Source organism: Panicum virgatum, chromosome 5K (genome assembly GCF_016808335.1).
Source record: "Panicum virgatum strain AP13 chromosome 5K, P.virgatum_v5, whole genome shotgun sequence".
Classification (NCBI taxonomy): Eukaryota; Viridiplantae; Streptophyta; class Magnoliopsida; order Poales; family Poaceae; genus Panicum; species Panicum virgatum.
Window position 1 is genome coordinate 50,782,298 of NC_053140.1, and position 12,079 is coordinate 50,794,376.

General features: G+C 46.5%; 1 protein-coding gene and 1 pseudogene across 1 annotated transcript; one reads left to right on the plus strand and one right to left on the minus strand.

The window, feature by feature from the left end:
• The first annotated feature begins 3,047 nt into the window (after positions 1-3,047).
• LOC120708274 lies at positions 3,048-5,483 on the plus strand (annotated as a pseudogene).
• Positions 5,484-9,561: 4,078 nt separating this feature from the next.
• LOC120708273 (heme chaperone HemW-like) lies at positions 9,562-12,079 on the minus strand. The gene is made up of 2 exons (XM_039993467.1): positions 11,016-12,079; positions 9,562-10,491 (listed from the first exon to the last, which is right to left on the minus strand). The coding sequence occupies exons 1-2, from the start codon at positions 11,813-11,815 to the stop codon at positions 9,867-9,869; spliced, it is 1,425 nt and encodes a 474-aa protein (XP_039849401.1). The 5' UTR covers positions 11,816-12,079; the 3' UTR covers positions 9,562-9,866.

Consider the following 12,079-nt stretch of genomic DNA (forward strand, 5'->3'; position numbering starts at 1 on the left):
TGATATGGACTATTCATTCGAATATGTTTATTCTTCATAGAACATATGAAGCAATAACTGTAACTTATACTATCTCCTATTATCCCAATACCTTTCTTCTTTCATGAAGCCAATTTGAAATTATGGATAGATGCAATCTGTTCTGCTGATTCTTCTTTAGGTCTAAAAGCAATGGAACTAAATTTATGTCTTCCGTTATGTATCATTTTCTTTCTGTGCAAAGGTGCAATCGATTATGCTGATTTCTGGATGAGAGGGCTTGTGAGTTTTCAAGTTCAAAATTATACTATTGCCCTGTTTTACTGATCTTGATGGGAGTAAATTTTTTTAGTACCTAGGAGGCTGTTAATTATTGTATTTTGGGAATGCATGCAATGTAACTACTCAGAATAGTTCATGTGAATTTTGGACATTGTTGTATGTATCTGTTAAGCTCCGTGCTTATCAAAATGGTTTTGTTCATCTAGAGTGATGCTTGCATTCTGATTTCACCACCGTGCTATGTTCCACTTTCCGTTCTTCTGGACTTCCGCTTACTACCGTCAGTGGTTAGCACATTTGGTGACAAGACGATTGATATAAGGCTTCTTTGGTGTTGTGGTGGCTCATTTTACTAGTTTTGGATTTGAAAACATTGTTTTGGTTCCAGGAACATTAGAATCATTTGTGACAAAATCTTGTGATGAGTTTGTCACTTTGGACCGGAAACCTACTGCTGTAGATGTCCATTTTTCATCATGCTGTTTTGTTTGCCAATGTTGCTGATTTTATACTGAATTATTCTCCTGTAGTTTTGTCATTGAGTTCTGGCATATTTGTCTGTTAATGCATTATCATATAGAATTTGTTCCCATGGACAGTATGCTGACATATGCATGTCCATTTGGATATATTTTCTTGCATGTGGATTATATGCAGCAGTAAAAAGAACTTATTATTTATTTTGCTGTTTTCCCAGTAGATCTCGTGATCTTCAATTCATAAGAATGGTCCAGTTGGAATTGTGGATACGTGTAATTGGTTTTTGGTTTTATCTCAAACGATCCGAATAATGGACAGTAATTAAAACAGAGAACATGTGCATATCCTTGATTCTAGTCCAAGCTGACATATTGAATTATTCATTGCAATGCTCACAAGCGTGCTTTAGTCAGAAAAATTATACCTTGGGTTGTACCTTGTAGTTTTCAACATGAATGTCGGTATCTTTGGACTAGGGTACCCCTTCCCCTCTTGTTGTGTGACTCGCATAGTTATCCGTAACTACGCCCTAAGGGGCTGAGCAGCCGGATCCCTGAGGTCCGGCTTCATCTCACCGGACCAACGGCCCCGGACCCGCTCCCCGCTCTGGGATGGGTCCGGTGACGCCACGTGTCCCTGAGAAGGGAGCGCTCACCCAAACAGCCGGGGAGCCCGGACCTCCCACGGGGTCCCGGACCCCATATACTATCCGGACCCCATGATCGGGAGTGATCGGGAGGGAACAGACACCCCACCTGAGGGGGTTCGGAGCCGCCACGTGTCCGCAGGCGCAGGCACGCGCGCGGCCGCGAAGCTTTCTCGGGAAGACTTGCCCACCTACCACATTCAATGTGAGAAGCGTTAGGTACGCTCTGCCACTGCAGAGCCCGAGGTGACTTTTGCCAGGCAGTACTGTTGATCGCGCATTACCAAGGCGTACAGTGCAGCCGCTGGCGCCACCCACACCACGCGCGTTGGACTGCAACGCCAGTTAGACACGACAGCTCGGCAATGGAGTATCATAACGCCTACGTGGTAGACCCAACAGTCTACACCGCAACCTACACTGCCTCAACGGACACCTCGCCGATGGGATAGGAGAAGACCCCCCTCGGTCAGAGAGGCGACATGGCGATAAAGTGTATCCGGCAAAAGATTCTACATCACTATAGCACCATCCATATCTTTTTTATGGTAGAATATACATCCTTGTTGGACCCACCTGTCGGGGTCCAACGCATGTGTACGCATCCTCCTTGCACTATAAAAGGGGGACGCCCGCTAGAGAATGACTCAGGTCGAAACAGAGGACTGGGAGGCAGAGGATAAATTCATCCATAACATAAGAGCAATACAACTCTCAATGGACGTAGGATACTATGCTCCGGCCGCCCGAACCACTTTAAATCCTCGAGTATTCCTGTGAGCTTGCTTGATGAGCGGATCCGAGGTATCGCTTGCACTTCCCCGAGTATCCACCCTCAGGGATTAGGCGGGTGCACTACGCCACCCGGCTAAGACCCTCCTCCTAGAGCCACGACAATAAATATGATAGTTTCGTAAGCTATGTTGCAGTTAGTTCACCTATAGCGTGGTTGGATGGGGGTAGAACCACTTGGAATCGTTCCATATAAATTTTTGGGACTTGTCATATGGGAATATGAAGTACATATTCAGTGTAGCAGTTTATTTTGTCTTTAAGACTAATCTTTAGATGTCACTACTGTGCTCTGGTGTGCCTTTTTGGTGCCATGGAAACTAGAGCAAAACAATTGGTGCTTTGGCATCAATGGCTTGAAGTAAAAAAAAATGGTGTTACTAATTCTGGGTTTGTTAAAGCACCCTTTTATTTCTGGAGCCATAATGTTGGGATCTTCAGCTTTTTGTTTGCTGTTCAACTTCTTCCATCCATCTTTATAAAGATAAAGAATTAACTTTTTTTCCCTACATTGCTACAAAATTGTATAGAACACTGGAGCTATTTGTTCGCAGTTGCATGCTCTGTTGCGAAAATGGAGTAACACTATGTTGATGAAACATTGACACTCTGTTCTGCTGGCATCCAGCAAGAACAGTGTTTTTTTTTCTCATATCAAATCGCCATCAGTCAACAGTACTTTTCTCACAGCAAATCAACACCAGCTACAGCTAGCATAATATTGTGTAAAACTTCAGTTAACGCAACTTGGACTGGTCTCGTCGACTCGTGCGGAGCCCACAACTCTCCCAAGCGAACCACCGTTTGGTTTCGCTGAGTAACTTGGTCTAAAACAATAATTGTGATCATCAATCACTGAGCTATCAACGATGGTCAAGTCTTCAGCACGGCTGGCTCAGCCAAGCTGCCAAACGAAGAGTTGGTGAAGCGATAGGAGATATTTTGGTGGGGAGCCGCCGCGCTGGGTTAGATACTCAGATCTGTAGCTGACTGGCTGCTTCTCGTGCCCTGCGTTTCATTCCTCTTGCAGTCCAGCCAGCTCATGCTGCAGAGGCCAGTTCCACTGCTCCGGCAGCCGCGCATCATCCCTCTCCGTCGCCGGCTCCGGATCCCTGCTTCCGTCGATCTTCAGTTTTTCCACCTGTGTAAGCTCTCAGCTCTTCCCTCTGCCTACTCTTGTTTTTGTGCATCCATATTCCCACATGGGAGAGTAAAGATAATTTGCACGTAGTTTCTGTTTATTATCTCGGCGGCAATTCGCCAACTAATCTCGTTTTTCTGACACCAGCAGGTTTCTTCTCCGACAAGATTTGTGTCTTCACTCACTGCTCCTTCTATAGTCCAAAAAAACACACAAAAAAACATGAAGCTGTCTCTCTCCTGCTTCTCATCGTTTACCTGTTAATCCATTGCCTCCCTGTACTTTTCCATTTCGTCATATATTTTGTCCCCCACATCATCTCTGTCTTCGTTTCCCTCAAGTAATCCCCTAAAAAGAGAAAAGTGAGAAAAAAAATGTCTTGAGTTTTTGCTTGCTTCCCATCGTTTCACTGTTTAGATCCTTCCAAAAATCCCAATACCTTCTGGTATTGTCAATTCGTTTTATTCTCTTCCTTCTCATCTGGCAACACTTCCATCCAAGATCTCCTCGCCTTGACAGGTTTTCGCCCAATTCATTTTGCTCTCTTCCTTTTCATCTGTATAAACGCTTTCGCCCAAGATCTCTTCACCTGCAAAAGCCGTGGAGGCACAGACTAGTGCAGTTCCATGGCGGACGTGGCACTGGCCGGCTTACGGTGGGCGGCTTCGCCTATTATCAACAAGCTGCTCGCTGATGCTTCAACATACCTGGACGTGGACATGTCACGGGAGCTCCAAGAACTGGAGACCACCATCCTGCCACACTTCGACCTGGTGATCGAGGCCGCCGAGAAGAGCCTCCACATGGATAAGCTGAAGGCATGGCTCCAGCGGCTCAAGGACGCCTTCTACGATGCCGAGGACCTGCTGGACGAGCACGAGTACAACCTCCTCAAACGCAAGGCGAAGAGCGGGGATGATTCCTCGGTGGGAGATTATGATGATACCTCCATTAAATCAACTATGCTGAAGCCTTTTCGTGCCACAGCAAGCAAGGCACGTAACCTGCTCCCTGAAAACAGGAGGCTAATTCGTAAGCTGAAGGAGCTGAAGGACATTTTGCTGAAAGCCAAGGAGTTCCGTGAGCTTCTTGGCTTACCAGCAGGTAACAATTATGCAGCTGGCCCCGTTGTAGCAGCAGCAATTGTTCCTCCGACCACATCACTGCAGCCTCCTAAAGTGTTTGGTCGCGACAGGGATCGCGATCGTATAATTGATCTTCTTACCAAGAAGAGGACTGCAGCCGGGGCTAGCTCAACAAACTACTCAGGCGTGGCTATCGTTAAACATGGAGGAGCAGGAAAATCCACCTTGGCACAGTATGTCTACAATGATGCCAGGGTAAAGGATCACTTTGATGTCAGGATGTGGGTTTGCATCTCACGCAAGCTTGATGTTCATCATCACACACGGGAGTTGATCGAGTCTGCAACTGAAGGGGAATGCCCACGTGTTGAAAACATCGATACCCTCCAGTGCAAACTCAGGGACACTCTGCAAAAGTCAAAGAGATTCCTGCTCGTCTTAGATGATGTCTGGTTTGAAGGATCCAGCAATGAGAGGGAATGGGACCTGCTGCTAGAACCTCTGGTTTCTCAGGAGGAGGGAAGCAAAGTTTTGATAACTTCTCGGCGGGATACATTTCCAGCTGCTCTTCGCTGCGAAGAAGTGGTTCGTTTGGAAGACCTGGAAAATGCTGAGTTCTTGGCACTCTTCAAACACCATGCTTTCTCTGGAGCGGAAATTGGAGATCAAAAGTTGAAAGTGCAGCTAGAAGAGATTGGAGAAAAGATAGCGAAACGTCTTGGACAGTCACCTCTGGCAGCAAAAGTTGTGGGCTCGAACTTGAGCAGAAAAAAGAATATCTCTTCATGGAGAGACGCTTTGGGAATAAAAAACTTAAGTGAACCCATGGCAGCTCTTTTGTGGAGTTACGAGAAATTAAATCCCCGTCTGCAAAGGTGCTTTTCATATTGCAGCTTATTTCCAAAAGGCCACAGGTACTATATTTATGAGGTGGTACATTTATGGGTTGCAGAGGGACTAGTTGAAAAATCATGCGACCCTAATAGAAGCACTGAAGATGTTGGACGCGATTACGTTGATCAGTTGATGTCTGGATCCTTCTTTCAACCAGTTTATAAAGGGAAGGAGATAGTTACTTATGCCTATACTATGCATGACCTCCTTCATGATTTGGCAGAGTCACTCTCTAGAGAAGATTGTTTCAGACTGGACGATGACAATGCAGAAGTACCACTCACAGTTCGGCGTCTGTCTGTCTGTGTTAAGAGTATGATACAGCATAAGCAAAGTATATGCAAACTGCGTCATCTACGTACAATAATTTGCCTTGATCCAGTGGTTGATGATGTATGTGATCTTTTTCATGTGTTACTGCAGAATTTGAAGAAGTTGCGTGTACTGCATCTGTGCTTTTACAATAGAAGCAAGTTGCCTGAATCTGTTTCCGAGTTGAAGCACCTTCGGTATTTGGACCTCTCAGAAACCTCAATTTCCGAATTGCCTGAATCATTGTGCACTCTATTCCACTTACAATTTATTTCTTCACTCATCAAAGAAAAAGATTTGCCTGAACATTTCTGCAATTTAAGAAAGCTGCGACATCTAAGGATTTATGGAGAAGGTACACATTCAATACCAAACATTGGCAGGTTAACGTCAGTCCAAGAGCTTAATACATTTTTTGTGAAAAAGCAAAAGGGATATGAGCTGCATCAGCTCAGGAATATGAACGAGCTTCGTGGCAGTTTACGTATTACAAATCTCGAAGCTGTCACGGGAAAGGAGGAAGCCTTGGGGGCAGCACTTCATCAGAAAAAACACCTTGAAAGATTGCAGCTTGTCTGGACTGAAGAGAGTGGCTCCCGAGACGAGAACACTACACATTTGGAGATTCTGGAAGGCTTGAGGCCACCAGCTGAGCTGAAAAGACTCAGAATTAAAGGTTACAAATCCTCCTCGTGTCCGAGTTGGTTACTTACCGGTTCCTATTTTGAGAGTTTGGAATCTTTTGAGCTTAATAATTGCGCTGTGTTAGAATGCCTGCCACTGAATACCGGGCTTCTTAGGCATTGCCGCAATCTGGAGCTTTGGAATGTTCCGAATCTGAAGATCTTACCTTATCTCCAATCAGGCCTTGAAACATTATTTATTAAACGGTGCCCACTGCTTATGTTTATCAGCAATGAAGAGTTGCAAGAGCATGGCCAGAGGGAAAACACGATGAAGACAGACCACTTGGCATCACAACTCGCTTTGCTCTGGGAGGTGGATTCAGGATCTAACATTAGGAGTGTGCTGTCTGAAGAGCATTCATCGATGAAGCAGCAGTTGATGGCGTTGATGGATGATGATGTATCCGAACATCTCGAAACCATCAAAAGCGCTGTAGAAGTGGGAAGAGATAAAGTATTGACGAAAGAAAATATCATCAATGCATGGCTATGTTGCCATGAGCAGAGGATAGGACTCATCTATGGACAGTGTATCGGGCTGCCGCTGGTTCCACCGTCAGGACTTTCTGAACTTCGTCTTTGGTCATGCAGTATTACAGATGGAGCTTTGGCCAGTTGGCTTGGTGGACTCACTTCACTGCGCTGTTTGTCACTGGGACAGATTATGAATTTAACCGCACTCCCGTCAGATGAGGTCTTTCAACATTTGTCAGCGCTTCATTCCGTGTCTATTAATGATTGCTGGTGCCTCAGATCATTAGGCGGCTTACGAGCTGCTGCCTCTGTTTCAGAAGTTTCGCTCAGTTCCTGCCCTTCTTTAGAGCTGGCACGTGGAGCAGAATATATGCCTTTGTCTCTTACGGAGCTCCACATAGAGAACTGCATTCTTGCTGCTGATTCGTTGAGTGTTAGCTTGCCACACCTGAAATATCTTTCCATTCGTAACTGCAGGAGCTCTGCTTCCTTATCAATTGGTCATCTAACGTCCCTTGAATCGCTATCAATTCGCGGTATCCAGGACCTGTGTTTCCTGGAAGGCTTGTCTTCCCTGCAACTTCTCAGGGTTCATTTGAGAGATGTTCCGAAGCTCACTGCTGAGTGCATCTCGCAGTTTCGTGTCCAAAGGGCTCTCAGTATTGGCAGCTCTGCATTGCTCGGCCATTATGCTCTCGTCCGAAAGTTTTACAGTGCCGGCCTATCTCACTCTACAATCCTGGAAGGAGCAATCCTTTTCTTTCGAAGAATCTGCGAAGTTCTCGTCTGTCGAGGAGCTATCATTGGATGAATGCGAGATGAAGTCCCTGCCAAGAAATCTGAATTGCCTCTCGAGTTTGAAGAGACTCTACATCGAACGGTGCCCCAACATATCATCTTTACCAGATCTGCCATGCTCCATCCAGCACATAGAGATATGCAAGTGTGAGCTCTTGACGGAGAGCTGTCGAGCACCTGATGGAGAAAGCTGGCCAAAGATTGCCCATATCCGCTGGAAGGAAGTCTACTGAACGTGCTTCAGATTCGCGAGTAGAGATAAATATAGAGGTAAAGGTTCCACCAATTCATTTTCAAGGGCTAACTTTCTGAAAAAAAAAGTTCATTTGGGCCCGTCCTGATCTTTGGAATACGTGTTTCTGACAGCTGCTCTGAGATCACTCCCCTGCAGCGACCTCATCGGCATCGCCACCAAATGTTATCAGGTGGAGTGTCCCAAGCTCACGCACCAGGTCTACTCTCTATCCTCCGTTGCCGCACTGTGATCCCAACCTGCACGGCCCCCAATGTCTCCTCTCCTCTAGCACTTGGACTCCGACTCCGAGTGCCTACGAGAGAGGGTGCGTTGGTTCCTCGTTGGTTTCTAAAACTGTTTCCTTTCCCTCATCTGTCTGTTGCTCTTTTGCTTTGTCGTTTCAGTTCTTTTGGTTGGCACTTGTCCTGGTTGTAACTGCTATCTCTCGTGTGCTCTCTGCTGTGGTGTACTTTTGAAGTCTCAAGCTCCATACAGTTATCGGAAAATATGTTCAATGATATATTCATACTTTTGAAGTCTTGCAAGGGATAGAGATTATTCTACCCAATTACACGATCTTTCATACCTGAATTTTGAAATTTCGTTTGGGTAAAAGATCCCGAGGCCTTGATCCTTTAGTCTGATGAAACTTTGTGATGTACAAAGTAACTGAACTGTGCTATGCCCGTTCTTGTTTCAACTTTCGACAATGTGGTTTCCTGGTTTATGTTGTTGCGAGTAGTGAGTACTTCATGGACATGATAGTTATTAACTGGTAGTAAACCTTAAATATCACAATAAGTGTTGGCGATACTCTTAGCGTTTGCAATACTCTGTAAGGTGCTGGAGTTAGGCCTCCAAGTCTGGGGGCCTGGCTCAAGCTGTGGTCGCCTAGAGATGCATCCAGTCACCTCTGAATAAACCCCTCATAAGCAATTCTCGGGCACCAGATAAAATTCTGAATGAATCATCATTTGCCTACTTTCTGGATCTATTTTCCAATGATGAGGTTGAACAAAATGTTGCTTCGCCGCCGCCATCAGCAAGGCCGTGGCAGCCAATCAGGTGCTCCGCAGGGAAGTGTCGGCCATCGGCCATGGATCTGACCGACCGGGACCTGCTAATTTTGTCGCTTGGATAGCCTTGGCACCGTGGGCCGATGCATCCTGGTTGCGTGACGGATCAGGGCCCCTTGCCTCCGTCATCCACCCCTTCGGATTCAGCTTGGTAATTTTAGCAAAACTAAAGCTTGAAATCGGTATGGACTAAAATGCATGATTTTTTTATGAGAAGATAGTATTTAAGTGCTTCGGATGGAAGGATCTGTAACAGAAACCGCTTTCAGAAACAAAAAAATGCAAGTCCAAAATGAATCAGGGATCACATTTTAAGATTAAACAAAACGTGCTGCAAAATACATGGGTAGTGGGGTGTAGTTTACACTTCGTCAACACCTATATGCAATCGCAAAATCGAATCATCCAAGTATACAGCTTGTCGTCTTCTTGTTCCAAACATTATTTTTGCTGGCAAGCCATGGTCCGCCTGGTTCCATAGCTGAAACTGCACACAGTGCATTACAGAATCGTAGTTGTTCCATGTAAAACTACATCATTGCCTAGCACTGCACCTTTGAAAACGGTGACAACTATCTGCTGTTGTTCCTCAACACCTGTTGTCTTTTTTTTTTGTATTCTGATGGTAAATTATTCAGTCATGACTCATGACTGAGCATATCTTGTAGGCAACATTGGTAATTAAATTTTCATGACAACGATTCTTGTCAGGGGAACTATAACTGTTTGTAATAAAAATACAAGATTGAGACGGCAATCAATTATCAAAATATATCTCAGTGACCTACTAATGTCAATCGCTAATATTAGACAGACGAGCATACTTCAGTATAGTTAAGATTGAGACGGCGATCAAATATCAAAATATATCTCAGTGATCTGCTAATGTCAACCGCTAATATTAGACAGATGAGCATACTTCAGTATAGCCAGAGCAAATCAATCAACTAGAAATAATCTATATCAGTGTGAAATGTATAACCTTGTTATGGTGAGATAATTCCAAAAGCAAGTGAAATCAACTCGTTGGACAACAAAAAACCATCTGGGTCGCTGAGACGGATAAATGCAACTCTGCTACCAAAATCATCTTCACTTTGCAGGTCAAACTCAAAATCGAATTGTGGCAAGGCTTGTCGTTCCATATCCATGGCAATTACAAGACCACTCTCCACAAAAGGCCTAAATGTGCTACACAGTGATAGCGCCAGACTTTTCCCAAATGATTTACTGAAACTTTGCAAATCAAGCCCCCAAGCTGTTCTCAATGATAGCATAACCACATCCATTGCCATGTCCTTACTATCAGAGCTTCTAGACTTGTGGCTCCATGTTTCATCTTCCAACTTCTGAACCCACTCTGCATACTCCTTCATTCTTCTCGGCCTAGAGAACCTGACACCGTTAATGTAACTTGCAGATCCAAGACCGAAGGCATAGAAGGGCCGGTTCTGCCAGTACGTTAGATTATGCTTGCACTCGTATCCAGGCTTGCAGTAGCTACTGATCTCATAGTGGTTATATCCTGCTTCAGAAAGCCGCTTTGAAGCAATCTTGTAGAAATTTGCAGACTCAGTGTCACTCGGAAGAGGAAAGACACCTGGAGTATACCTGTCAAAAAATAATATGAATATAAGAATAGGTGTCAACCTGTCTCTTGAACTGAAACGTATTGCTCAATTTGTCTCTTGATCCTAAACAACACCCAAATGTACACACACAACAATTAATATTGCTGGTTTGCATCTATATATACAGTCTAAATACTGGATTACAGAATCACTTTTTTTTGGTGAACAATTACAGAATCACTTAACCTATCATGAAACATGAAGGAAGATTTTTCTTTCACACTATCCATATTGGGCAAGGGAACTAAACATGCCGCCCTATGCTTATGGCGATTGTAAGTCACTGCGCACAAACTGTAAGTTTGTAGGTGCCATGTGGCAGATGCTAAGCATATGGGGAATAAACCTGAAAAATGACTGTATTATAAAATTCAGAATGGTTGGTGGTAAAGTTAATTTAAGCAAAGCCATGAAAGTTACGCACATAGAACCATGTTAGATTCAGTTACGCACTGAAGTGGTGACTGCATTTTGTTAAATTTACAATGGATAAGAGTCACTCACATTTGCCCAAACTTGGTGCCTTTCTCAATCTGCAGATCATACACGGAGACGTGCGTGGGCCTGGCATCCACGGTGCACCTCAAGCTCTCCTCCCACATCTCCTCGGTCTGGTTGGGCAGCGAGGAGATGAGGTCCATGCTCCAGTTGTGTAGCCCCTCGCACGCCGTGACGATTCCGACGGCCTCGTGCACCTCCTCCACCCCGTGCGCGCGGCCGCACGCGCGGAGCAGGTCATCCTGGAACGCCTGCACGCCGAGCGACACGCGGTTGACGCCCACGCCCACGAGCTCCCTGAGCCTGGCGGCGTCGAAGGTCCCCGGGTCCATCTCGATGGACACCTCGGGGCACGCCGACAGGCTGAACCTGTCCCGCAGCGCGTCGAGGACGGCCGCGACGAGGCGCGGCGGGACGAGCGACGGCGTGCCGCCCCCGAAGAAGACGGTCTCGAGCGGGACGCCGTCGTCGGAGAACGGGCGCGTGGCAGCGATCTCGCGGAGGAGGAGACGCACGTAGTCGACGATCCTGGGGTCGTCTGCGCTCTCGCTGCGGGACGGGGTGGTGCCCGAGGAGGAGCCGAGCGCGACGATGGGGAAGTCGCAGTAGTGGCAGCGCTTGCGGCAGAAGGGGAGGTGGACGTATACGGAGGATGGAGGGAGCTCCGGGAGCGAGGGAGGAGGAGGAGATAAAGAGGAGGAGGTGGTGGCGGCGGCATATCGTCGAGCAGGTGGAGGGCGTGGGCGGATTGGGGGCGGTTTCCTTGGCGAGAGTTGGGAGACGAGCGGGGAGGCCAATCGTAGCATTACTGACTGAAGTTGAGGCCGCGCACGGACGCGGGGGCGAGGGCGACGCGGTTGGGGGCAGATTGGCGCTGAAGCGAGCCTGCTCGCGGCGGCGCTCGTAGCGGGCGGAGGCAGGCGGCGCTCGTAGCCTGCTCTCTGCTGTGGTGCACTTCTGAAGTCTTAGGCCTGTTTGGCACGATTTCACCGGCTCCGGCTTCGTCTACTGTAGCGCACTGTAGCGGCACTGTAGCACGGAGACGGTGAAGCTGGCCTCCCGCAGATTCG